This window comes from Betta splendens, chromosome 13 (genome assembly GCF_900634795.4).
Source record: "Betta splendens chromosome 13, fBetSpl5.4, whole genome shotgun sequence".
NCBI lineage: Eukaryota > Metazoa > Chordata > Actinopteri > Anabantiformes > Osphronemidae > Betta > Betta splendens.
Genome location: NC_040893.2, coordinates 9888089 through 9916085, shown reverse-complemented (window position 1 = coordinate 9916085; position 27997 = coordinate 9888089). Strand labels below are relative to the sequence as shown.

At 43.2% G+C, this 27997-nt stretch overlaps 2 protein-coding genes across 4 annotated transcripts; one reads left to right on the top strand and one right to left on the bottom strand.

Annotated features, from left to right (window-relative positions):
• The first annotated feature begins 361 nt into the window (after positions 1-361).
• On the top strand, positions 362-5919 carry LOC114867999 (tRNA-dihydrouridine(20a/20b) synthase [NAD(P)+]-like). Of its 3 annotated transcripts, XM_041073413.2 has the most exons (12): positions 363-718; positions 815-936; positions 1075-1192; positions 1451-1573; positions 1760-1990; positions 3426-3518; positions 3604-3704; positions 3788-3935; positions 4024-4159; positions 4255-4357; positions 4458-4558; positions 4756-5919. In XM_041073413.2, exons 1-12 carry the CDS (start codon positions 627-629, stop codon positions 4789-4791), a joined length of 1404 nt encoding a protein of 467 aa, XP_040929347.1. In that variant the 5' UTR covers positions 363-626; the 3' UTR covers positions 4792-5919. The 3 variants fall into 3 exon arrangements, with proteins under 3 accessions (XP_029027073.1, XP_040929347.1, XP_029027074.1); XM_029171241.3 differs by lacking the exons at positions 363-718; positions 815-936; positions 1075-1192; positions 1451-1573; positions 1760-1990 and adding an exon at positions 2845-2998 and having other exon boundaries at positions 3409-3518; XM_029171240.3 differs by lacking the exons at positions 3426-3518; positions 3604-3704; positions 3788-3935; ... (2 more) ...; positions 4458-4558; positions 4756-5919 and adding an exon at positions 2067-2413 and having other exon boundaries at positions 362-718; positions 1760-1986.
• LOC114867997 (solute carrier organic anion transporter family member 1C1-like) lies at positions 5920-24177 on the bottom strand. The gene is made up of 15 exons (XM_029171239.3): positions 23828-24177; positions 20867-21033; positions 15482-15623; positions 12376-12508; positions 12190-12284; positions 11888-12031; positions 11694-11792; positions 10986-11234; positions 10695-10859; positions 9896-10091; positions 9369-9534; positions 9105-9277; positions 8046-8110; positions 7792-7909; positions 5920-7687 (listed from the first exon to the last, which is right to left on the bottom strand). The coding sequence occupies exons 2-15, from the start codon at positions 20954-20956 to the stop codon at positions 7462-7464; spliced, it is 2061 nt and encodes a 686-aa protein (XP_029027072.1). The 5' UTR covers positions 20957-21033; positions 23828-24177; the 3' UTR covers positions 5920-7461.
• Between the last annotated feature and the right edge of the window lie 3820 nt (positions 24178-27997).

Sequence of the window (27997 nt, the reverse complement as noted above, 5' to 3'; positions counted from 1 at the left end):
AAGAAGTGCTTATTTGTCTAGAAAAAATATATTTTTGTGTTTTCTTATTATATTTTATATTTGTCAGTATTCTTCACACCATACTTAAGTCGAGAATGCAAGTCTGCACACTGTGAAAAATGCCAGTTATTGAACAAGCTTCAGAAGGCCATTTGTCCTACATAACTTGAAGCCAGCATTGCATGAGTTGGTTTGACGTAACGCCTTACGTAGGCGAAGAAAATAATTTTCTGCTTTTATCAATAATATATTTCGCGTTGAAAATATAATTGTAATTCTAAATATTTAGGTAGTCACCAAGACGGATAAATATTTATTATTTAAACTAATAAAATAAAAATAAAATGACGTAGAGTTCGGAGTTCATAAACACGCCCACGTTTTTGCCGCATGGTGGATTGGGGAGTTTTACTGGTTTAACGTTTTACTGGAATCAACGTGGAAGTTGGAAGTTGTGTGTCTATATGTGATTGTTTTGCAGTCAGATTAGAGTTTGTTGCAGTCTCTGAAGTAATGAAGTAGCTGTCACACTCAAGAACCTGGCCGTAAACCAAACTCTATTCTTCGACATTCGGCTAGTTAGCTTGTTATGCTAGCTGGCAGGCAGTTCTACTAAGAAGTACAGCATGAAGAGTTACAATGGCAACACCAATGTTATGGACATGTTCGAAAAGGGAAAGGTCCTGAAAATATGTGCCCCTATGGTCCGATATTCAAAGTAAGTGGCTTTGTTTAGTTTAATAAGAGGTATGCTGTAGGCTCATCTGCTATTTATTCTTGTTCTGAGGTTAATCTGTAACTGTATTTTCCATAGGCTTGCATTCAGATCCTTGGTGAGAAAATACAACTGTGATATTTGTTTTACCCCAATGATAGTTGCTGCAGATTTTATGCGATCTGTCAAAGCAAGAGATAGTGAATTCACCACTAATGAATGTAAGTAGTTCTTTCTTTCAGCATAATAGTGTAACACGCGATAATGCATAATGCAACTTAGATATAAAGTTTGTAATCTTGCAAATTACAACTTATTGAATTAAGTTTGATCAGCTTTTTATTTCCTTTGATCTTCAGGTGACCGGCCACTAATAGTGCAGTTTGCTGCGCATGATGCTCAGACTCTGGCTGATGCAGCCTGTGTAGTGGCACCTTTCTCAGATGGAGTTGACCTCAATTGTGGCTGTCCCCAGAGGTGCAACTACTGACAGTAGGCCCTGATACATTTTGGCCTCCAGTCACATTTTACTATTCTGTTAATTCAGCCTTTTAATTTTACAGAATATTGAAAGATCACTGAATGATTTGTTCACCTTTTGTGCAAAATACATAATTTTTTGAAGCATAAATGGCCAAATAATAAGACAGCACTGTCATAGCATGCAAAACTTTCTTTCATGTTTGTTTTATGTAGTTTAATTATTAATTATGATTATTATTATTATTATTTCAGATGGGCTATGTCAGAAGGATATGGTGCATGTCTCATCAACAAGCCTGAACTTGTGAAAGACATGGTGAGACATGTCAGGAACCAAGTGGACAATCCGAACTATACAGTATCCATTAAAATAAGGTAAACAATGTCAAGTTGTTAAAAATTAAATTAGAGCCAGTACAAAACTAATTATTTATTTATTTATTTACTTACTTACTTTAAAGTTAGGAGATATAGAAGGCCTAGACAATCAGTGACCTTGTGTTTAAATCAGAGTCAGAACCTAATATTAATAATGACACGGGAAATGTACTTCACCTATAGAATTCACAAAGACATAAAGCAGACTGTGGATCTCTGCCAAAAGGCTGAATCAGCTGGTGTGTCGTGGATAACAGTGCATGGCCGTACAACAGAAGAACGTCACCAGCCAGTCCACTACGATGCCATAAAGACAGTCAAAGACAGCGTATCGGTTCCTGTTATCGCCAATGGCGACATAAAGTACCTACGTGATGTGGAGTCTGCTCACCAACTTACTGGCGTAGATGGTAGGTTTACATTTCAGGTTTACTATTAAGGAAATGAATCCTTTTGAAATGTGTTAATTTCTTTTTTCTTTGCTCATCAGGTGTGATGGCTGCACGGGGGTTGCTTGCTAACCCTGCCATGTTTGCAGGCTATGACGAGACTCCTCTTGAGTGTATGTGGAACTGGGTGGACATCTCTGTAGAGCAGGGAACTCCATTCAGCTGCTTCCACCACCATCTGATCTACATGCTGGAGAGGGTTAGCTCCCAGCCAGAGAGAAAAGTGTTCAATTCTCTCTCCAGTACCTCAGCTGTAATAGATTACCTCCAAAACACATATGGGTCAGTGCATGAACAGGGAACATAACTAATGAAATGTGATTTTTGTGATTTTAATATGCTTTATTATATTTTTTTATGCCAAATAAACCTGCAACCTACAAATGCATGCTTATTGTCTGTTATATGTTAAATGATATTAACATAGCTAGTTAAACAATATAAAAACAAAAGGCACATCTTTATGAAAGTAAGACCTAGGTTATTTAGTCTGGATTTGTTTTTAAATATTTAGCAAATTGCAGACAGCTCTACGCAATTAAAACAACAAATTTTAGGTAATGAGACAAATAATTTAATTAATGATTATATTAATATGTATATGCACATATGATGCTAATAATATAATAATATTGTTCTGTGTTTAACTTGGCTAACTTGTAAGATCCCATAATTGTGGTACATCTCTAAATAAAAGAATATGGTATACTAAACGTACAGGTTTGTATTAACGAAAGTTTACATTTCTAAGTAATGCGGAACCAAACAAGCGCGCGCCTTTAGTACAGTAACTTCAAAAATAAAAGTCCGAGAAGTCATGGCGTTAGCTTTACTTTGAAAACCCGGATCAGACGCCGCGAACCTCTGACAGGAACGAAACTGAAGCAGGAAGTACAGTAAGAAGGAGGCAAAGTTCGGCTCGGTTTCATCATACGTCCAAAGTTAGTCGACTCACTGCTTTGTCGAGTTTTTGGTAAGTTTAATCACGGTTTATTGATACGTACACAGAGGAATCTCATGGGTATTTCAGTAGCATTAGCTAAGTCCCTTGCGACTTTTTCCAAGAAGCACGCGATAGATTAACGTTGGGCTAAATGTGGGAGGAGAAGGGACTGTTGGCTTCATCTTGAACCAAGTTTAACTAAAAGTTTTACATTTTAGATATATTTGTTAAGACACAACGTGGTGGCGACGTGACCGTAGCGACAGGACGTTAGAGTGGCGTTACAGCAGCGTCAGTAAGAGCAGCTAACCTTTATTTAAACCCAGAAAATCTGCAGGGGGGAAGCAAATATATACATATGCTTCATTTGTGTGTATTGTGTATTTTGTAACAGCTCAGCTGAGTTGTGTAAGGTTTCCCGTGTTGTGTTTGTTTGTCAGATCAGTGGATTCATAAGGATGACTCTGCAGTGGACCGCCGTGGCCCTGTTCCTCTATGTGGAGGTCGGCCTCCTCGTCATCCTCTGTTTACCCTTCATCTCAGCCAAGAGGCACGTGACGCAGTCCTACAGAGACACGCGTGTCTGACAGGTCTAGTGGAAAGCTATGGTGTCCTTAGTGTCTTTTTGGTTGCAGGTGGCGGATTATTTTTCAGCTGAGGATCTGGAACTTCATGGCGAGGTTTTGGAACAAGGTGTTTCTCACCATGATCGTCATCCTTATTGTTCTCTTCCTTGGTCAGTGTAACGTCATGTTTTACGGTATATTGACATTTTTGCTGTTTGCCTACAACTCATGGCACTTCATTTTGCCTTTTCAGACGCCGTCCGTGAGGTGAGAAAATACTCGGGTAGAGATCTGGGCACTGATGCCAAGCTGCAGCCAAACATGTTCGACCACCTGCACATGAAGCTTTTCAGGGCCCAGAGGAACCTCTACATTTCTGGTTTTGCAGTCTTTCTGTGGCTGTAAGTGTTTTCACTGCTGAAGCAGGACAAGCACAGACGGACAAGCATCAGAAACCAAGCCTTCGTCGGATCTGCTTTGTTTTCACAGTGTTATGAAGCGAGTGATCACCCTGATTAACCAGCTGGCCTCCGTGTCTGAGAATACAGCTGCCCTTCAGACGCAGGCGGACAACGCTAACCAAGCTGCCAAGAAATACATGGACGACAACGAGCAGCTGAAAAAGGTACACGCCAGCATTGGTAACAATACAAAGATATCTTTTAGGTGAAGTGAATTGGCTGATATACCTCCAGATTTTCTGTTTGTTTTATATTTCAGGCTCTGATGGAAGGGAAGGGCGATAAGGCAACTGCAGACGGGATGGAGCTGCTGAGAAAGGAGGTGGAGAAGCTGAAAGGAGAGCTGAAGACCACAGGAGATGGTTAGCCTTCACCTACGTGTACACCGTCAACACGTTAAAGATGCTCTCACACCTGTGGTGCTTTTTTTTCTTTTTAATTTATTTTGTGGTCTTTTTTCAGCTCTGAAGCAGTCTCAGTCAGCGGCAGATGTAATGAAAAAGCAGACTGATGGCTTGGCCAGAGAGTACGACAGACTGCTGAAAGAACACCAGGCGCTCCAGGTCAGGTCATGTGGTGGATCAAGCAGTATGACGAATGGTTGCGGTCTAACATGTCCATCAAATTATTGATATCAATGAGTGTAGTTTTATAGCAGATACTCGAACTGTATTATTGTTTGTAGCGAGACCTTTGGATCCTCATTGCATTATTTTATTGTGATTTTGTATCTGACATTTTTATTGTTTTATCCTTTCAGAATCTTCAAGATGCTGGGAGTAAAAAGGACGACTAGAAATAATAGTACAGTGATGCCTTGTTAAGTATTTACACAGCAGTACACTCCAAACACAACATGGCCACTGCAACACATCGTTTTATGTTTTGAGGCACGGTGTATATCACAAAAACTGGCTCCTCAGATGTACGCTGTAAATCTTTGGGTGATATCAGTCATTCTTTTTAATCAATAATAGTTTTTATTGGGGCACTTGACGGGCTTAAAGAGAATAAGTGATATTGATGCTGTTCTGCCTGGCACAGTGTGACTGGGGCTTCCTTTACACCCACTAGTGGCCAACTGGGAGAAGTCAGTCAATGACTACAAAGTTTGATGAGAGAGCACACACTATGTATGTTAATCATCAGCATTGTCATCAGTTGTGTCTTTCAAAGCTTGAGCACTTTATTATTGTGAGAGCGATGAATGTGTTGTGCTACACTTCCAGAACCTACTGCAGTATGTAAATGTGGTGTTTTTATATTTAGCTGCAGTCAGAAGTCATCGGTATGTTCAGCCAAAATTCTGTGTCTTTAATGCAAGTAGCTGTGAATCACAGAGATTACACTTAGTTCTCATTTTTTCTCCTGTACTTGGAACCTGTGCATGTGAATGAACATCTGCAGTAATCTGTGAACATCTGTGAAGAATTCCAAATATTCGTAGGATTGAACCTTGAATATCATTGTATTTTATTTACTTTTTCACTTTTTGAGCTTAAAATAAAGTCGACTCAATGAGATCACGGATAAAAGTTCAGCTCTGTGTTTGTTTTGGAGCCAGAAAAGTCAAGCTTCTTTTACACGTGTTGCACTGCAAGTAGCTTGTTGGTGTGTTTGTTTTTATCTGTATGGGTTGCACATGGAGTTGTCTAGTGTGACAGAGGCGGTGGGACTCTTTCTCTGTTTTACGTTGCTGTGACGAAAACCTTAGTTTACAATCGCCAGGTGTTTCTGTGTTTTTTTGCTAAATCATTCATCACAGTTTCTGGGTCATAAAACCGCAAAAATAGTTCGGTTGTGTTCCGATTCTGTTGTAGGCAGAAATACATTGGAACCTGTTTTGGCAGTGCCTTTATTTGTTTAGTAAAGATAACTTCCTTGTTCTGTGCTCTATAATAATAAAAAAAACGTGACTATTCCATTGGATTTTAAAGATTTTATTTTAGTATTACATGTAAGATATTCTTTGAAATTTTACAAAAATAATCCAAGAAAATTATTTACATTCAGATTTTTTTTCAATGCAAGTATATGCCTTACTTTATTGAGCTAATGACTTCCTTCCTTTATACCTGTCTGAATCTGTACTTGTGGCCACCTGTGCCTGAAACTTGCCCTGAATTCAAAAGACAGCAGAGTCACCACATACTTTAATTTGCCAAAATGGTACATATCCAGTTTGGAAGTGAAGTCTTACAAAATGATAATATGATATACATTTACAAAAAGAAAAGTATTATTTTTTACATCGACACCACCTAGTCGATTGATTTGACTGGAACAGCCAACGCTATCAGTTCACAGAAACTATTTGTGGTTGTAGGACAAAGCTGTTTGAGAATAAGTTGATTGTAAAAACCTGAGAACAGACCATGATGTGTGTTTGTGGCGCGCACTCGCACAAAAATACACACATACAAAATCAGAACGACCCGTGAAACGTAGGTTTTGCACATCGGCAGCCGAAATGCATACTTCCTGTGGCGACACTTCACATACAGCAGCGTCGCTTTCTAGAAAAGCTGGGACAACATATATGATCATTTATGTGTTGGCTTTGCCTCTTCATGGCACATATCTGTTCAGTGTTAAACATGGGACAGCGTCCTCTCCTACATCATCGCTAATAAATCAGATCAACGTTCACTAGACAAACAGCTCTCACTAAAAGACGACTTCCATTTAAACGAGTGTGTACGAAAGGAACAACGTCACATCCAGAAAGCTCACATTACAAACTGCGAAACACTCGGCGCTAAATTAGGGCTTAAATAAAAATTCAGTCAGTCAGAAATTATACTTAAAATGAAGTGCAAAGAAGTTAAGTTTGAAAAATAGGAGTAAAATGCAATTGGATGCTCAAAATGTGACGAACTAGAGCTTTAGCAGCGAGACGATGGAACACACACGTTCTAGAGGTAACCGTTGCGTGAATGAGGCTCAGACGTCAAGTCCACATCCACCAAACCTTGTAAAACACCCACAGATACATGGTCAAACATACACAACCCGCTTGTCTTTAGTTTTTAAAATTCTGAGAACTACCCTGTTTCCTTATAGGCTCCATTATCCTCACAGTTCAATTTGCTGCTGTGCCTCTGATTTTAAGGCCACTTTTCTTTTGTTCAGAACCACTGGCGTCAAGAATACGAACGCGAAGAGGCAGCTTTCACAATGTGCTGGTGTTGAGAATTAACCTGTTTTTGCACTAGTCTGTACACAGTCACTATTCCTATCTAAGCGTGTGTATAATAACATGTACATTCAAGAAACATTTCAATCATATCAAATTGCTGTCAAATTTGAAAGCCTTGACCCGTCCAGTAGTACAAATATAGAATCGATGCGTTACGTGAGATGATTGAATACAGTGTGTGATTCCCTGCAAATCTCAATCGTGTGTGCGTGCACATGTCCGGACTGTGGGTGTATGCGCTCATGTGTGTATGTGGGTGTTAGAGGACTAAGTGGGCGAGTCCAGCTGGGCCCGTGTGCTGTTGTCCGACGTGTTGGAGACGGCGAACTCCTCCTTCCGGAGCGCCTCCAGCTCGGCTCCGCCGTTGGCCAGGGACCCGTGGATGGCGGTCCTTTCCTCCTCCTTCAGCTGGCGGCTGAGCAGAATGAAGCCCGGGATGCAGACGATGAACGAGACGGTGCGCAGGCTCAGGGTCAGACCCAGGTAGGCTATCCTGAGGAGAACAGAACCGATGGGGTGAGGATACAATGCAATACAGTTGTGTGGAGTCTGTAAATCGTTTACTATCACGCAGGCTGCACACTTTAAAACACCCACCTGTAGGCAGTGGTGTTATAGATTCTACAGGCTCCTACACCTCCACACCTCTTCTGACCCCATTTTAGACATGTGGTGTCAATGATCGCTCCAAAGTAGATCGGTGCCGGGATCCCAGCTGTAGAACCACATACGTTTCAAGGTCAGAGGTGATGGTGACATGGCAGATTTTCAGCAGGATAACGTGGTTGCGGCTTAGTGGGTCTCATGGAGATGTCTAGAACAGGGCTGCGTTACAGTACGAGGACACTTACCGAGGGTTCGTGTTGCCAAAGCGTGAAAACCCAGAGCCAAAGATTTTAGCTGGGGTTTGATGCACCTGGATAAATAAAATTGGAAAAAAAAGGCAGATGATGTTCAGGACTTATTACTAAAACTGTATGTACAGAACAGATCAGCTCATATTCATGGCCACTCAGCTCATGTCGCTTTGTTATTTTTCTTTATTGGAAAAATGATTTTAAGGTGACGGCAAGGCAGGACTTCATGTGTAAGTGTCAAGGCAGCCAGCAGAGGGCGTTGTAAGGTAAACTCCTCCCTAACTGGTTCACAATAAACATCACACATGTACTAAGTACCCACTAACGCAGTCAGTTTTATGCTTTAATTTTAGGGGATTTAAAAGGCATTTTCAGCTTCAGTTATCAGGATGAACCCTCCAATGAGTTGATTCAGTTAATAAGTAGGAGAGAGTCGATGTAAACTGTGGTCACATGGATGGTTATTTGTCTTAATTGCCGTTATTGCTCTGATGAGTAAATATAGATCCCTCCTTCCTTTAATAACAATCACAACATCACACAACAGCCACTGTCTTGTCATCTTGACAAATCATTCTTTTGTTGTTTGGCAGTTTAGTTCATTATTCATATCTCAGGGCTTTAAAATCAGAGCAGTGAACGGCCTACAACATAAAAACCCTCATCGCTGCCGTTTCTTTCCCCTTATTAATTGATTACTTAATTACCGGACAGCGCCTGCATCGCAGATGCAGCACTGATTGTCAGGACCCCTTATTCTTTATCTGAGAGGCTTCTTAGTAAATAGCAAATGAATTAGCTCAGTGTTCACTGCTTTTTACTCATTTTGTTGAAAAAAAAAAACACTGTTTATACACATGATGTACAAACACACAAGCACATAATGGCAGCCAATACTGGTCATCTATAAATAGCCCACATCATTGTGTCTAAACGCTTTGATCCCTAAGTAAACAAAAATGAAAATATCCACTTCTCAGAATTCCTGGAAATAGTCGGATTGAGCAGATGCTGGGTCTGAGACCAGAACAATTCAAATGAGCGCAATCTGACCTGATGAGGAACATGTAGCCCGGTGTCCCACCCAGGGAGATGATGAAGGAAGTGATGACAGAGAGCGCCAGGAAGTACGGGAACATGGTGTCGCAGTCGTCCTTTTGAGGGCACTGACCTGTACTGGCTGTCAGGTTACCGACCTCACCCACACAGCTACAGTTAGAGAAGAGCTGGAGAGACACGCAGTCACCCGCATAGATTATACACTGTACTGGACACGCATGCACTGGGGTCAGTGATTCAGGTACAATGTCAACCTACTGTGTTTTTCCCCGATCCAGCAGAGCTGGTGCAGCCAGCGAGACAGGGGGAAACATAAGTGACGCCGTTCTCTCCACACACCGGATCCCAGTCGCTCGCTGAGCAAGAGCAGTGCGAGTTGCAGGCTGCAGACAGTGAGTGTTTATCGTAAGAGATTGAGTCTATGCTGGAAGAGGAGAAATGAACAAATAAGGAGCCATTGTTATGACGTCACCATCACCACCGTGAATGCAGCATAACCAGGGGGACCTCTCTAATCATCGCAAGCATTTACTACCGCTCACGCTCGATTGCTCAAATTGGGACTTAATGAGGACTAGTCACTGGAATACTTAACAGAGATCAGATTTAATAGTGAGCGTCAGCCGCGGCTTCATTAGCGAGTCGCTCTCTCTGCGTCAGGAGCATCACTTCACACTCGTCTCCTAAACCTCAGATTCATGATGCAGCACTGAACGCGGGCCGCTTGTTTCTGTGCCTGGATGGAAGTCAGATCAAGTCAACAGATCCAGGCAAAACTGACTCACCGGCTGTAGGACATGGTCACGCCCGCTACCTTGGCGTTCTCACAGCTCATAGCGAAGAACAGCAGCGACAGGACGTAACCGACCAGAGACGTGCCGAAGGCGAACTTGGCTGCTCCCATGATGTTCAGCTTCAGCCTTTTCATCAGTAGACCTCCAGAAAACATCCCCAGCGCCACGGCGGGGATATTGATCCCACCTAAAGACACAGTCGGTCATTATATCTTTGATCCACAAACTCCACAAATTACGGGATGATTTTTAGTCAATTCTCTCTTTTTTTCCCATTCACTATTGTCTTATAGAGCTGTTTTTTAGTTTTACCCAGGCCATTATCTGGTTACTAATGTAGCATTCTCTTTCATATGCAGCTGCTCTGGTCAGTGCTGGCATCTCCTTTGATGTGAGAGCATGGACCTTGACAGTTTAATCATGCTTTATGAGCTTCATTAGATATTTTATTTCATCTGAAAAGCACTCACACAGCTCCCATCCCTGCAACTCTGCCTGTTAATTGGCTGAGTTAGATCACAGCCAACCCAGTTTCTCCCACCTTTAATGAAACCCTATATGCTTCTTTTATTTCAGCAAATATAAAATACCATAAATTGATTGTGGGAAAAGCCGGGCTCATACAGTAGTTACCAGCGACGCCATGTGAACCAAGCTGAAATAACTTTGTTGTGTGTGTGTGTGTGTGTGTGTGGGGGGGGGGGGGGGGGGGGGGGTGGGGGGGGGGGGGGGGGGGGGGTGGGTTTAAGTGCATGTGGCACATGCAATATTCATAGCACATATACTGTACCCATCAGGAAGTTGGCCTTTGATGCGCTCTGCCTGAAGTGCTGCTCAATGTACTTGGGCTTGTAGGTGACCATGCCGATGAGAGAATTCAACTGGATGATTGTCACGCACAGGTAGATCAGATACACAGGGTGTCCCAGCAGAGTTCTCAGGGTTGGAATAAAATCTGCCGCGACATACAGAATGTTAAACATGCATGCGTGCTCAGACAGACAAGCGACATCGTTTTCTAAATCCAACGAGTTTTGAACTTTTATTCTGAAATGGCTGAAACAATTAAATTAGCCCCTACCTTTGGCCATCTCTACAAAACTAGTATGCTCGTCTGCTGGGTACTTGTGCTTGAGAATGGGCGAGTCCTTAATGAACCTCGTCTGCTCCGCCGTGCACTTTTCTGGGCTCTGGGGCCCGGATACGGGCAGTGAGCGGGGCAGGAACCAGAACGGAATGGCAGACAGGAGGGTAATGACCCCGGCTATGAGGTAGCCCAGCCACCAGGCCCCCACCCAGCGGGCGTCTGCTGGGGTGATGGAGATGCTCTCTGAGAGAGAGAGAGAGAGAGAGAGAGAGATTATGGGTCAGGTGACTGTCTGTAGAGAATAAGGTTTAGTAGAGTTCCCTCTCTGACGTCGCGCTTTTATTTTGACAGGTTCTTTCCATTTCTGCTCCCATTTAATTACAGTCTGTTTTCCTGCCTCTTTCCGATCTGCTCTCGTTCATTAGCTAATTGATGCCGCTGTTCTACCTGCTCTGATCTGATAACACCCAGTCTCACATTTATGAATTAAATGACCTTTTGGACTGGGTTGGTTGGAAACCATTATTAACGTCGCCGTTATGTTCACAATAGCGAAGCCCAAAACTCCAGGCTGCAACATGATGTAAGACGGTGTAAGAATAAAGCCATGTTTTTCTAATCCATTCACATTATTTGCTCATGAGTCTGGGATGAGAGGTTAACGGCACCGGATGCATGCAGACGGGTTCTGTTCAATCTCACCCATGTTTACAAATCCAATGTCCACGTAGATTTTGGCACAGAGGGAGCCCAGGAGGTACCCGAACACGGGACCCACCACCGAAATGGTCTGCACACAGCCTGCGACAGGGACAGAGCAGCGAAGACGGGGACTCACATTCATCACCAATGATAATAATCTGTACTGATGTCTGTGGCTTTTACAGATTTCTTACCCACATAGAGCGCCGCGTTCTCCTCAGTGGCAAAGTCGTCTATGTAGGAGATCCCCAGAGGCTGAACCGGCGTCTCTCCAATGCCGCGCAAGACGTTTCCCAGAAGCACGTAAAATATTGACAGGTTGGACTCGCCCTCACAGCCTGGACAAAAAAAGATCTTGTCAGAATGGAGATGTGGTTAAATGATTCCAGAGCCTGTCTTAATTAGGGTCATTTTTGATAGAATGGCCCTAACTTCCACTTGTCTACGTCCATTTGTGCATGTGAAGACATTTCCGTGAGCGTTGCTCTTAATTTACCATTCTGAGTGTGATTTTCTGGTAAATCCGCCTGACAAGGAGGATTGTTCAGTGTCGAGTTCAGCACCTGCCCCATCTGCGTTTTGAACTCGTAGCTGTGCACGAGACACGAAAGCAACCGGTGAAAAATGAGGGCGGTGCCGCTGCGAGGAGGTTTTAACCGCTCTGCATCGCCGCTCTACTCACCGTCCAGTGATGAAGTGAGGCAGAGCGATGATGAAGGTGCCAATAGACATCAGGACACAGCCCACTCCAATTATTTTGGGCCGATGGAGCTTGGCCCCAAAGTAACTGACAAAGGCTATGACCAGCAGGTTACCTGGAAGACACACACATTATAATTGTAGTTAGGCCATGAATTCAAACCTTCTTCCAGCTGAAGCCCTAACGAGCTGCTGTAGTTCTTTTCCCATTCGTGGCAGATGAGCAGCGTTGCACGGGAGCATCTCTATTGTCACCTTTCAGAGCGTTTTGTTTCTGACCAGTGGCACGGAAACTCCCCTGTGAATGAGGTGGAAGGCAGATAAGCCCGGAAGACGAGCCCGTGCCACGTTGCCTGACCTTTTTCTGTTCCAAAAGGTTCATTTGATAGGATGACGTCAAACCCAGGGCTTCAGCGGCCGCGGTGAGCGTGCATGCGCGTGAGAAATGTCAGTTAATTAAGAGCCAACGCAAAGTGTGGTTCTGAGAAGTGCTGATGGGGCGCATGGTGATGTGTGCGCAAAACCCGGCAATATTTTCCATTTATTGTGTTTTTTGTAGATTAAAAACTGTAAAAAGGGGCCCAATCAGCTGATCTCATCCACTTTATCTGCTGTGATCGGCATCAATCATTCCTCCTCTTTTCCATTATTCTCCCTCTTTAATTTCCCTCCCCGTTCCTCTCATTTACTCCCTTCACTCCCCTTTTTTCTATTTCTATTTATGCTGCCCCGATCTGCCTCCATGTTGCCCTAGCAACGCTCCTATAGAACAAGCTTGTTGCCTAGGCCACACGAGTGAGGCAAGCTTTCACAGGACCAAGTGATGTAGAGGGGCCCAGGGTATGAAGCGCCGACTGCACCAGAAGTGTGAACCTCACTATTTCCTCGCTGGGATCTCTCTATTAGAGTGTCAGCGGGTCGCTCATTGTGCCACCACGCGAGTGAAAAGCTAGCTCATACAGTTGATAGCTGTCCCGGCGCCACCTCCACATTTCACTGACTGAGGTCAATGCGGTCCCCGCTTCTTCTCACCTGCTCACAAAGCATTCTTCCAGTCTTTCCGAGGTTAGTGGCCTCCCTGTCATTACTTTACACGTCTTACATTTGGATTTTCGTGGTCGCCCCCTCAAAAACGAGGCAGAATGTGTAAGAATAAAGACCAGAACATACCAAACAACATTAAATAAGAAACACATTAATTATTCTTCACCATTATATTCATGTGAATAGAGAGACTAATAGTGAAGGACGACTTTTATCTTGTATGAGTCATGTTTGGATCTCAACTTGGCCTTCGATGTATAATTTATAACTTACGAGAGACACTTCCACTGAATGGCTTGGCCTTATGTAACTGACCTAGAAACTAGTCAGGAGACACATTTCACTGGATGTCAACAAAGATCCCTCACTGGTAACAGGAACCACAGGTCCAACACGCTTCTGTGATGCGTGTGCAGCGGTCCTGAAAATGTACATTTGCTGTGAATCATCATGTGAGGCTGTAGTCGTCCCTGAAAACGGCCGTTGGCTCTATTTTTAGACTGTGTGATGTCCAGTTCTCCTGTATATACACGAAGCACACACCCTAAACAGCAGCATCTTCTTCACAAAACCACTTTAGAAATGTCTCTACATTTGAATAAATATTACATAAAACACAATCAGATGTTCCTTCAACTTAACCCTGACGGAAAACTGATTAACTAATTGAAGTAATCCTTTTTATAAAAATGATCATCATCAAGTGTGTGTGTGTGTGTGTGTGTGTGTGTGTGTGTGTGTGTGTGTGTGTGTGTGTGTGTGTGTGTGTGTGTGTGTGTGTTTCATTTGAGGGGGAATGCAAACTCTGAGGTCTACTTGTCTTATGCATTGAACAAAGTAGATCTGACAAGTAGAGTTGATGCTCCTCACACTGAATGAAAGAATTCCTAGTAAGTCTGTTCTCCACCAGTCGAATGCCGGGCAGAACGTGTGGAACTAGAGAACATACGCTCTGTTCATGACAAGAGCAGGACGCTGCATTCCAAGCCTGTCCACCTTTGGATCAAAGCCACACGACTGAGTCAGAAAGCGATTAGAAGAATGTTCTGAGCAGGTGAGACCAAATCAGAACTTGTAGAGTTCAAACACAACAATAACCAGCACAACTATGAACTGTACAAGCTGGTTAGTTACTGTACACTCAACAGAATATGGATCATGCAACAAGACAAAATTCTTTATTCTCGGACAGGATCTGATAGTTTGAAGCTGTTCTGGAGGGAAAATGAGCTGAAATCTGAAAGCTGATAAACACTTAGTGACATTTAGTTTCACTTATTGCAGCAAAAGGGCATCAAACCAACTCATTTAGCCACCTGCAAAAAATGTATAATCCACAATAAATGGATTACTGTAAATGTGAGTTTTGTGATCTTGTTTGCTTGGGTTCAAGCTCATGTTCAACTTGATGGTTAAGTTCCTGTAGATATAGAGGGAGCCCCACTAATGTGGAGCAGTCCTCCTTTAATACTGTCAGTGCAAACAGGAACAAAACTGATTTTTATTCCAGACTAAGTTCCCTGTAAGTGTGCAAGACGTCAGTCATCTTTACAGAAAAGTGTGAACGTGAGGCATTTAAAAAAGAAGTGGACGGCATTTACAAAGCAAATCATTTTGATATGCATGAAATCAGCGTACTGTAGCTCAAATTACTGAGGGGAAGAAGAGATTACACAAAGAGTGTAGAGAAACCACTGTGGCACAACACGCTGCAGATACTGGCTCACAGTATCCACAGCAAAAACACAATGGGTTTCTTATGTCCCTGCTTGACACTCTATGACTCACCACACACACACACACACACACACACACACACACACACACACACACACACACACACACACACACACACACACACACACACACACCTCCCCAGCTTGTCCTTAGAAACCTGATGAATCCTTTATCCGTAGCCTGGATATGACTTTGACCCATTCATATTTCCGTCCCAGAGACAGAAAAAGAGGAGGGAGGGGAGCCCACCGCACAGAGGCTGCAAACAGGTGCACAAAACAGGAGCGGTGACTGGCAGGCTTACTCACCAATCTCAAAGCTCCCATCAATGACACCTATTAGGTAACTGGGGATGTCGAAGCGCCTCTCCAGCTGAGTTATTGTGCTCTTCATGTAGCTCCCCGACAGAGCCTTTGCGAAATAGGCAAAGGACAAAGCCACCAGAAACATCTGGGAAAAGAGAGTGAGATGAGGAAAAGGAGATAAAATGTTAAAAGGCCATTCTGGTATTTGAAGACACACCTAATTATCACCTGGTTCTGTGATGATCTCGCGTGTTTGATCCACGGAGAGCAGAACAGAAAGAAGAGGCACCTCTGAGGCGTTATTATTAGTCGCTACAATGCACGGACCTCCCTCATTAACCTACTTTCACTGGTCCAACAATCACTGGTTAACAAGTGGGATCATCACAGTAACAATGGAGCAGCGATGAACAGGGTTGAGAGGGGAGCGAGAGCAGCGACAGGGGAACAAACAGACAATGAGTTTGTTGTAGTAAAGACAGGAAGTAATTGGACTAGGTTCACAAATAAAATAAGTGCGTATGACAAACGCAGGAGCAGTGAAGAAGAGTTCAAATGACACCACTAAACACGAGACAGAGGAAATCACTGTAAATGCTTTCCATTTGTTGTACGATGAAGGGAGCGTCTGTGCTCGGACCGAAGGCAGTGTGAACACATGCACTGATGGGAGAGATTCAAAAAGCCTGACAAATTTAGTTTGCTCATTAACATCAAAGCAGGTCTTTAAATCTCATCTAACACTTTCAGAAGTGTTAGATGAGATTAGAAGGGAAACTACTTTCAGAAATAAAAAATAACAGGCTACAAGAAGATGCATGTCCACGCACCGTGCACCATTGTCTGCTGTCCAGAAGCCACTGTTTACAGTAGCATCCTTGTGCATGGATTACTGTAAGCTACCGTGGGTTGAACATGAATGTGTGTGTGTGTGTGTGTGTGTGTGTGTGTGTGTGTGTGTGTGTGTGTGTGTGTGTGTGTGTGTGTGTGTGTGTGTGTGTGTGTGTGTGTTTCATTTGAGGGGGAATGCAAACTCTGAGGTCTACTTGTCTTATGCATTGAACAAAGTAGATCTGACAAGTAGAGTTGATGCTCCTCACATTGAATGAAAGAATTCCTAGTAAGTCTGTTCTCCACCAGTCGAATGCCGGGCAGAACGTGTGGAACATTCGCTCTGTTCATGACAAGAGCAGGACGCTGCATTCCAAGCCCGTCCACCTTTGGATCAAAGCCACACGACTGAGTCAGAAAGCGATTAGAAGAATGTTCTGAGCAGGTGAGACCAAATCAGAACTTGTAGAGTTCAAACACAACAATAACCAGCACAGCTATGAACTGTACAAGCTGGTTAGTTACACTTAACAGAATATGGATCATGCAACAAGACAAAATTCTTTATTCTCGGACAGGATCTGATGAGTTGAAGCTGTTCTGGAGGGAAAATGAGCTGAAATCTGAAAGCTGATAAACACTTAGTGACATTTAGTTTCACTTATTGCAGCAAAAGGGCGTGACTGATCTACAAGGTCACTGGGTGAAAAGCAGTCACTTCCAGAGAGATATTCTGTATCAGATGACCCAGGTTTTAAATGAGTTCAAGTATCGAGACAAATAGTTTTAAAATAAATTTCATTACAGTAAATGAAACCCAATATTTGGTGTCTGATAACTAGATCAGACTTGTGACTCACTGGCATCACCAAACTGTTGTTATTTTCATATCTTATCTCTCTGATGAAGTTACAGTAGCAGTGTTTCTTCACCAGTGTCCTGCTAAATAATGAGCCTTTTCTATAATTCTGTAGCATTTCTCCCTAAACCTGCAGACAAACTGGTTCTGTCCACACGTGAATTCCTTTCTGCTGCTACCATTGAAGCTCACGTCATGAGTTCGGATCACTGAACCTCCTCCTTTCCTCCTCCGGCACCTTGGCCTCTTCCATCAGTTTGGCAGCGTCGCCTCAATCTCTTCAATTCCTGTTTGTTTGAGTAAAACCTAACTATGTCAAAGTAGAAATAAAACTAGTACTAGTCTAACAAGTGAGAGCCTGTAAAAGCCTTGCTGCCGCTCAAAGCTTCCCATGCACTGGTCACGGCCATTGAACTGCATCCTCATCCTCACTAACGTCTACGTCTATGTGACGCAGAACAGAAAAAAGCTGCACAAACAGGAGTCACGTTAGATTAAAGCGTCCTGTCTACGCGTTGAAGGACTCCCACTGCTGAACATGTCCGAATGGAAGCACTGACAAAGCGCATGATGAGCATAAAGGACACGGTCTAATCTGTTTACCCTTTACTTTCACATGAATAGGAAGCAGCTCACTACACGACCAGTGCTGAAATCTGGCATCCTGTCACAGAAATATGCAGACTTCATGTTGGCCACCAGCTCTGGCTGCAGGGCATTAACCAGAGCTGCTCATCACGTGTGCATTTCCTAAGGCCCAAGGCAGGTCAGGCCTGTGGGCACACACTCACAGTATAGTCCGCTGTGAATCTGAAAAAAAAAAACTTCTTGTCCTACTTCTGCGACTTTTGCGAGCAAATCGGGGCTGTCTTAAATAATCCGGAATGCTCAATACAATGGCTCGTTTGTGACGCGTCCGATAATCCAGTGTTCCTCCGACCCCCTTCCTGTCGACGGGCTTTCAGCCAAAAACAATTGTATCACACTCTCGGTGATTCCGTTTTGCAATGAACGACTGGGCGCAATGTTCTTGAGCCCACTTAATCGTTTGTGCCAGTGAAATGTTAGTTTTGGTGGCTTCAAGTAGATTAGCCGCCGGTGGCGCCTGCTGAGTCACTCAGGGGCTCATGGTGACATTATTCATGTCTCGGTGTGTGAACTGCACATGTGGATTATTGGAAAGTGATACCAATCAGGTGTGTACAGGTGCAAAGCAGAGATAATGGGATGATGGATGGTCAGGTAAAATCATCCTAATTAAAGAAGCACACGAGGCCTGGACAAATCAGTCTGGTCAACTTTGTTCACTGCGTCGTGTCCATTCTCCACTTTGCAACAACCAGTGGCCTCATTGTGATTAAAGAGCCCAAATCAGATTCACTGTGTGAACATTTACACCAAGCCTCCTTGTGACATGTGACCTGCTTTTGTTCTTAGCTCATTGATCCACTTAATAGGCTTTGACACACACAGTTTTTTTGTGTAAAGCAACAAGTGAAGCAAAGCTTTGCAAGTATAGAAACGAACACAAAAACTATATTATGAAATGTTTAGAGAATTCGGAGAAGCCAGAAGTCGTGGCACCGCACTTCTAGTCTTATTGGCAGGATAAAAATTAAAAAAAATGAGAACAAGGTTGAGTGCCGGATTAGTGGGCCGCGCCACGTCCCACCCAGACGGTCACGGAGCCAAACAATTCTGAGAAAGAAATCAAGTTTGTCCCACAACTGCCGCCTGTATTATGATAAGCTGCATGAGCGCCATTGTCTCGCAGCACTTTCATGTGGGAAAAGCAACAAGAGTGTCTGATCTCATTTGGGGTTTTTCTCACTTTCAAGTTGCTGGCAGAAGGCAGTTGGACTGTTTTTTAAAAGGCTGAAAAAAAAAGGTCAAAAAGCCAGAGGTGCTGACATTTTAAGTAGAGAATGTCGTTAGCCTGCAGCGCGTGTGTCTGATTCTGCAAAAGACTCACTCGACAAAAACGCAAACAAATCAGCTTTGTTTTTTTTTGTTTTTTTTTTAACTCCAGGATTTAAGTTGATGATTAGCTTGAAGGTGCTCATTTTCAAGAGCTGGGATTAAAATAGACATGACAATGAAAAAAACAAGGGTTTTGCTTTTTTGGAGACGCTAAAATGTACGCTTGTTCCGAATTATTACGGAAAAGAAATAGTTCTAACCTTAAAAACATTGGTTTGTGGTCAGGACATCTGTTTCTCTAAACCAGCAGCCGCTACAGTACTTTAGTGTTTGTGCACATACTGGACAGCCATTATTAATAACGTTATTTTGTGTACCAATCTGAATGAAACAAGGCTCCTTTGTAGACACACTGCATTTCCACTATCACTCTGTGCAGTTAAAGTGGAGCATCAGATGGGGTTTGATGACTAATCTATGCAGAAAAGCAGAAAATTGCAAAAATGTCAGTTATTATTTGAAGCCAGGAGCAAAAGAGCAACATGGTCAATGTGGTACCACTGTACAAACTACAGGTCTGACAATATTAATAAACTTCACAAACGTGTAAAAGCAAAGATTAAAGGGTTTTGTATCCATTTACAAAGAAGACCGAAGTAAATGCATTTTCTTCTGTAGCGATGACGGTTGCGTGAAGGACAGCTCTTGTTCAGCTGGTAAGAAGTAAACACTGACAATTTTAACACATACAAGAAGGTGTTTTAAAGCATTGGCTGATTAAAATCAGATATGACTCGCCACAGTTTTGTACTGTATGATATTACACTTTTTCCAGCACCTACTATACTATGACTATTTTATACTATTTATACTATTTTTTGTGACATACTGTATTTAGCCTTTTCATTTCTGATGACATACCATACTATAACATTTTTTAGTACATTTACAGTACTGCAGTGAGACTTGGATCAATAGATCACTCATTCTACACAGTTAGTAAGAATTAATAGCTAATCGGTCCTGTAGCTCAATGTTTAAAGTGTTGAGTCTTGCATTAAGAACCAGAGGTTCAAATCCCACTTCTGGCATGTGTAAGCTGTGCTGCCACAAGTTTGAAGTAGTTTTATGGTATATTCACATATTAATCTTAGTTGTTTGTTTTTTTTTGCTTAGTTCACAGGGCTGAAGTTGGTCCAGTTCCAACAGACATCAAACTATCGTCAAGTAAAGTCATGAGTTTGAGTCCCACTAAAGGTACTCTATGTCTGAAAGTGTAAATGTCTGAGAAAGATATGAAACAACATTCAATGCTAAATGCTAAAATATAAGTGCAGTACAGTTTATATTTACAGAATTCATACTTTACTATGACTAATTTTTTTGATATACTATACTGTGACACATTTGTCATTGCATAATATACTACAGTTATGTCATGTTTTTGATGTCATACTATAAGTGACAGTTTTTTACCACATACTACAGCATTCTGTATAAGTTTATATAATAACTTAAATAGCTGAATTTTAAATCCTCTATGTCAGCAAAGGAAGGACTCAAGAGCTTTGCAGTGTTTGCTTGTGGAGGGAAGACTCCACTACCTGACGCTGGGTCATTATCCTATTGTATATCTGGTGAGATGGGAGAGGAGGTCAACTATGAGCATGGGTCAAAGCATGACTTGCTGTTCTACTAAGGGTTTTTATTAAGGCATTATGGCAGCGTGTCCGCCTACTCCTTCGTCCATGTCTTGCTAAAGACGTGTGTCCATGTACCTTCAGGCTGGCGCAGGAAGACGAGCGCAGTTCTCTGGCGGCGCCGGCGCTGCGGCCGTTCTCCTGTGTGCGCCCGGCTTTCTCCTCCATCTTCCACAAACGTGTCTGTGTCTCCTTAGCAGAAGTCTCCCACGTAATGCAATTTCTTGGCACTGATGCATGCAACCCTGCAAATGGATAATTCAAGCATGTGACCCACTTTTCATTCTTAGCAAAAAAAAAAAAAAAGAAAAACACACACACAAACACACAAACATGTCCACAGGAACCAGCACAGGAGAAGCTGTCACACAAACACAGATGTTAGTCCTGGTTTTGGCTCTGGACACTTTAAAACTAAAGTCACAAGGTTGAGATTCTGTATCAAACGACAGGTGATGTGAGCTTTTCAGATTTCCAATTGACTATGGACGCTACGTTATCAAATTATCATTGGCCATAATCCTATTCTTCTAAATCACTTATAAACCACTTGACAGGAAATCGGATTAGTTAAGGTTCAGTTGCTTTTGAGGCTGTAACAGCTCACTGTCAGCGTGGAGACGTGTGTGACTCCGACTGAATTTGCATAAATAACGAATATCGTGAGCCGTCTCTAACCATCACTGACAGCACTGTCAGCCTGATTTGTGAGTCCTTGTAGCATCTCACGCACACACTGATGGCTCTCTTTGGCACTCCTTGATTACACACGCAGGAATCCTGGTGGTCAGTGTCAGTGCTGTTGTCATGACGACGACAATAAATGCTCAGCTGCACTTATAGCGGTTCAGAGGCTCCGCAGACGAGCGGGTCCGAGTTGGGCACGACCACCTCGTCCTCGTCCCTGCACTGTGTCTTCAGGAGTCGGGGCTTTTATTGTGGTAGTCTGACTCATGCTGATGCAAGGCGGCGCGTTTAGTATCGCTGTGACATGCAAGCGTCGCGATCTGACAGCTTGAGAACCAGAACCTGCCGGCAGGAGTCACGTAGTGTTGGTGTTGAGGCGAATGCTGCTGCCTTTGAACTAAAAAACAAATTTTAAAAAAAGGAGCCGCGGGGATTTAATGATCTCATCCCAAATTGTTAATTGTCTCATTTGTCGCAGTAAAATCTGCACCGTGGACAGCTGTCATCAGCTCCCGGGTCGATGTTTACTTCTGCTTTTAGCCACAAACGACTAATTTCTCAAAGACCTCCTGCCCCCCAACCTCCCCCAACCCCAACCCCCCCTCGGTCCATGTCCAGTAGTCATGTGAACCAGTGAATGTAATAGCTCCGGGGGATTGGGTTAGCGGTTCTATGAAGCACACTAGCTTAATACCGTCACAATTCCAAACAGCCGCACAGCCACCAGCGCCGCATGCAGCACGTTTCCCACTGAATGACTTTTCTGTCTGCAGGACCAGCGCAGAGCGAAGAAGCTGGCTAATCACAAAGGTTTGACCTACTTATAAGGAATTAGACCAACACCAGCTTTAAATAGGCCAATATGAAGCCAATATGAAGCGGACTTTCAAAATGTAAGAAAAACTGTAGTCTGGTCACGTTTCCTAACGTCCCACCAAGGTCTGAGCTACTGTCCATCTGCTTTCTAATTAGCAATAGATTTAAATAACATTATGTGTGTCACACTTATGTAATGTTTGCTTTTTATTTAGAATCCAACACATAAAATGGGGGGGGGGGGGGTTATTTTTATGACTTGTTTTAGCATCACTTAATGTTTTGTACAGTAGGTAATAAACTACCTGTCACTTCTAACTGATGATTGATGTGTTACAGTTTATAAGGCAAACACAGAGTGTCACATGATTCACTGTACCACAACCCCCAGACATCAAAAGAATAATATATATATATATATTTTTAAATATTAAATATTTCTTGTCATCTGCCTTACACGCTCTGCTCTACATATTACGTGTGTGCAGCTTCTGTTCGCTGCTCTCACCACTGGATCCTTAGCTTGCCATTAAAGGGCAGCCCCCTGCTGAGAGGAAGCTCCGGTTATATATTCACGCGAAACAGCATTCTGCCTCGTACACACCTTCAAAAAAGAGCATTCGAAAAATGTTCATTTGCATTTCTTACCTAAATGAAAACATGAATATACCAATAAATAGAAATATTCAGAATTTCACAGACATACGTGCCCAAAGGTCGACGGGCTCACTGGGCACATTAGCCAGAAAACGCAGCCTTTATTATGGAGCTTAACTGGGGGGAAATCGCCAAAGCCCTTCTGCTTTTCAACAAGTCTAACAACGGAGCTAACAGGGTCAAACGCACACGTGCAAGCGCCGAACGCAGGGAGGTCGGGTTCAGGCGGAGGATTAAATGAGTGTTCAGGTCCAGCTTTGAGGCCGGGGCTGGGCAAAGGTTTGGTAACAGACCCATTAGACGGTCTGACCACTGACTACCTGCACACTAATGAGCTGAATCACCCCAGTTTCTGCTGCTGGAAGACTTGGAAGCTTTAGTTCGTATTAGTAGGACAGGAGACGACTTTTGGTGTATTTATGGGACCTAACAAACATGTTCAAGGTCAGTGGTAAATATGAAGATGCATTTAAAATTGAGAGACCACAGGAATAGCATTACAGTGATTTCAGGGAATTTAAGGCACACACACACACACACACACACACACACACACACACACACAGATATATACTGTATGTTTTCATATGTTGGGCAGTTTCCCCGGAACCCGAGGATGCGGCTGTGACGCTGTTCAGCCCTGAATGACCTGCAGATTAAGCAGGTGCCTGAGAAAAGGTCACAGTCAACCTGTGGAGTTTCACAGTACATTAAACGCACGTATCACGGCCGCTGCAAGTCTTCACAGCTGCATCAGAATGATTTTAAGAGTCTGCCCTTTTAAATTGTATCGTTTAAGCGTTCAAACGTCTATAACAGACCCGGTCGCCGCTGACGGCCGGGAGCGGAAACGAGGCGCATCGGGCTTTACTCGCTCACCTCCAGTCCTCCGGAGCCCGTCTTCCAGGCGCTCGGGTTACGCAGCGGCCGCCGTGAGCCGCGGGAAGCCTCCCAGGGGCCGGCAACTTCTCGCGTGCGTGGGGCGAGAGCAGACGCGGCGTGAGCGTTCACAGTTCATCTCCGCGCGACTTCACGGGAACTCTGCGGCGACCCGAGGCGGCGCGTGTCGGTCCCCGGGATGCGCCGTTTCCTCCGGGCGGCGTCGGCGACGCGCTGCGTAAGATGCGCTCGAAAGGTGATTCCACACCTCCCTTCCCGCGGACTGTCTGCAGACAGACTGGCTTCAGGAGGGCAACGCAGAGATGCAGCTCCCTCTCTCTCTCTCTCTCTCTCTCTCTCTCTCTCTCTCTCTCTTTCTCCGCTGTCTCCTCCTCTCCGCCCTCGTCCACTCCAACTGAGCGTTACCGGGGTGTTTACGGTGTTCTGCTCCGTAGACAATAGCATTATGCCACTGTATCAAAGGAGCAGCACGTTTCCTTCAAGCCTTTTACAGCTGCTGAGTCACGGTCACACACGACCCCCCCCCCCCAGAGTTAGGTAACTTAATAATTAGCTTTAGAAAATCTGATGGCTGATACCAATAGTCTGCTGATACCAATACACGAGTTTATATTATTGTAGTTTTATGCCCTTGTCATTAATAGAAAACACCATCCCTGTTACAGTAGTTACACGCTGTGGCTATAATAGGTTTTTAACCTACTCTTCTGCTTTAGTTGCCCATAGGGCGCATTTAAGTACAAATACACACATTTGCCTCTGGATAATACAGATTTCCTCAGATTACAGTGCTGTGTGGCTCAGCAGTGTGCTGCTATTTTCTGCTCGTGTCCACCTCCCTCCAGCTGTGATTACTGATGAAGGACAAAGCAATATAAGCAAACGGAAGGAGAGGGTGACTCGCTTATTAAGAGCCCGTCCTCGCTGCATCTGCTCTGCCAAGTTGTATCTGATTTCACTGGCATTCATGGCCGTCAGGTGGCCGACTTTACAGCACATTCAGGCTCAGCGTATCCGATTTAGGTGGACTCATCAGTGCAACTAGAATAAAGCTGTGGCCGTGCTGCAGGTATTCTGCATTTGTGGTCAGGCTTGACTATTTAAAACACACAAGGCTGATTCTCTCAGGCAGCAGACCACTCCCCTCCGGCTTCTACTTCAGGTAGAAACCCAGGATTCCGCTTTTAGCCTGTTGAATTTAAATTGTGCTCAGGATAAAAGAAACATTTAGTGGCGTTCACCAGAAGACGTCACCGAGGACTATAAAAGAATAATATTAGTTGTTCAAAGCCAGTCCTGGGGACACATTGGAGGCTGGGTCTTGCATGTTTCTCTGTTGCTATGGCAACTGACACGTGGTCCATGAAATTAAAGGCTTGGATAAAGTCAAGGCAGGAACCAATTCCATTTAACTACTGTACGTTACATCTGTTCAATGCTGCACTAACGTACCTTACCCTGCTGCATATACGGTATAACGTTAAGGAAATAATAAAGAACAGCTTAATAGCATTTGAAAAATAAATAGACTATTTATTCATATTATTATGAATTCAAATGATTATTACTGATTATTGCAGGAAGTCACAGGTGACTAAACAAAGCTACTTGACGACTAAGTAGAGCTGAATTGTGTGACAAACCTTATCACTGGTTCATGAAACAAACAACTTAAAAATGACTAAACAGCATTATTGTTGCAGGAATCTGTGGCAGCTACTTCAGAACACACATGTCATGTGGTTACTATTAGGCACGACTCAAAGGATCAGGGCGATTTCACTTAAACTGCTCTAGCAGCTCCTCTGTGGAATTCTGCAGCGTGCACTCAGCTTCGGTTAAAATATAAGTAGCACTACGGTGCAATCATCTCACAGTTTACGGTTCGCCATCACATGACGGGGACAGGTTTACCTTCATGTGACTGTTTCTGCTCTGCAGGAGCATTAATGAGTCTGCCACACTCTGCTACGTTCCACCGCGGAACACAATGAAAAGCCTTTGCCTGCCTGAGTCTGAGTTCATCCTGATAAGAACATCCCTCGCATGTCAAATAGCTGATATGACCCATATCCATGAAGTGAAATCATCCTCACGTCAGTGATAGTGAGCTACAGTAGAGATAGCGTGTCTCCATGTGCAATATCAAACAAAGCCATGGCGCTGTTCTGTGTGCACGGTTACGTTGATTCGGGTCTAATTTGTGCTGCTCATCCTCTTATTATTTTAGTGAAAAAATATACATTTGTACATAATTTGACATATTTTATCCTTTGCTGTACAATTACATCACTATAACTAAGCAAAACATCTTTAGAATTACAGTATTTTAATATGAGCAATTTAATGGTTCATGTTGATGAAGCAAAACAAGCCCTGAAGTTGGATGTCACAGCAGCCACTCAGCTTAATGCCCAGCATCATACAGCATGTTAACTGTGGATCGGTGCCCTTCGTATGTGCAGCAGGTACCGCACGTGTCAAAACCTGCCTGAGAGCAGGAGATATTCTGGCCTGACTTACTGTAAGCAAGGAGGAGCCTTTAGGATATACACCATAGACTCCAAGGCACCGGAGCTTAAAGGAAGGGTTTTCTCATGGATGGTTTCAGGTCTGTTGGTGACTTTATTTTTCTGTGCTGTGTTATTTAGCAGTTTGGTATTGTATCTTCTTCCATATACAGTATAATAAGAAGAACTCATTTTGTTATTTGCTTCAGTGAGTGAATGATTATAACTTTTCTAAATTTAATTATATATTAGAAAAGTATTTGTCCATTAGCATTTTGCTATTATTAAAGTTAATGTCAGTCCCTTGGTACAATACCATTATTGCCCTGATGGTTTGTCTATGGATCATGGCCTTTATGTGTGTGAATTATTAATGTATTTTAGCTGCTTTTATGACAAAGTGCTGCAAAATCAGCTGAGGATACTGTGCTTAACCATCAAACTGCTGCTTTATTGACATTATTAGGTTGTTATCATTAAAATCAAAACACAATATGGGTTTTCATCACATTTTGTACATATGGTTATTCAGCACCTGTGTGAACAGTATGGGTTTGTGGGGTTGTGTGATGAAACTGATCGTTAGCCATAGAAAGGATGAGGAAACATGTGTGAGTCGTACTGTACATGCTTTACGTACAGCATGAGAATGGCTGGACTGATGAACGGACTGGTTGGGTGTGTACAGGTAGGTGGGTTTGGATCAAACGCAGCCTCAGCTTTCTTTTTTGCAACGGTGATAGACAGGTTGTCGGATGAAGTCAGACAGGGGTCTCCAGGGACCACGATGTTTAGAGATGACAAAGTAATGTGTATTGAAAGCAGGAGTCTGGAGAGATGGAGGCACGCACTGGAGAAGAAGGGTATGAAAGTCAATAGGAGGATGACAAAACATTCCACAGGCGCAGTAACGACAGGGTGGTGCAGTGTGAGCTGGTTGGTTGAAAGGTGGCGCCGTCTGAAGAAATACAGCGCAGGAAACAGTGGAAATTAAGAACAGCAAAGAAAGTCAAATATCGTCACAATCTGAGAAGACAAGAGGAAGGAGGCGCATGGAGGAGCACACAAAGCCCTTAATCCAATACTGGGTCTACATTAAAAAGAGTTACAACAAATAAATAAGACAAACAGAAACAGAACGGATTGTTAGAATACCAGACAGGCACAACTGGAAACACAAGAAGCCCTCGAGGCCTGTTTACCTCCAGTAACTGGTCCACTAACCTGATTTTCATGCCCACATTTTTCCTCCTGCGTTACTCCTGAGACCCAAACCAGAACAAATCACACAATCTAAAAACCATCTAAACCATCTGCTAATTTCTTGAGTAATGCTGAAAACAGTTAAAATGCACACAAAACCTAATTCCAGATGTTTTTAATCTACATTTTGATTTTTATTGCATCCTCACCAATGTGTTACATCACTTTTTCCTTTAATTACACTTGTTTGTCAAATCAAACGTTCTGTTTGCATTTTAGCTTAGCTAAAGTGCCAGCCTCTTTTTAAATGTCCCAGTGGAAATGTATTTAGTTTAAAATGCAAATATGAAAAGTGTTATTGTACAGGGAATGAGTTTCAGTGTTTCAAAAATAACTGTATTGTATTTCCTTTGAATCCCAGCTCATGGCACCTGAG

Excerpts from the sequence above, each read along its gene's own strand:
- LOC114867999 (XM_041073413.2), top strand. The coding sequence starts at position 627 with ATGAAGAGTTACAATGGCAACACCAATGTTATGGACATGTTCGAAAAG. Across the intron at positions 719-814 it reads CCTATGGTCCGATATTCAAA|GCTTGCATTCAGATCCTTGG; the intron begins GTAAGTGGCTTT and ends TATTTTCCATAG. Across the intron at positions 4,160-4,254 it reads ACAACGAGCAGCTGAAAAAG|GCTCTGATGGAAGGGAAGGG; the intron begins GTACACGCCAGC and ends TTTATATTTCAG.
- LOC114867997 (XM_029171239.3), bottom strand. The coding sequence starts at position 20,956 with ATGGAGGAGAAAGCCGGGCGCACACAGGAGAACGGCCGCAGCGCCGGC. Across the intron at positions 12,509-15,481 it reads TGATGGGAGCTTTGAGATTG|GTAACCTGCTGGTCATAGCC; the intron begins GTGAGTAAGCCT and ends TGTGTCTTCCAG. Across the intron at positions 7,910-8,045 it reads TTTGGCAACACGAACCCTCG|CTGGGATCCCGGCACCGATC; the intron begins GTAAGTGTCCTC and ends GTGGTTCTACAG.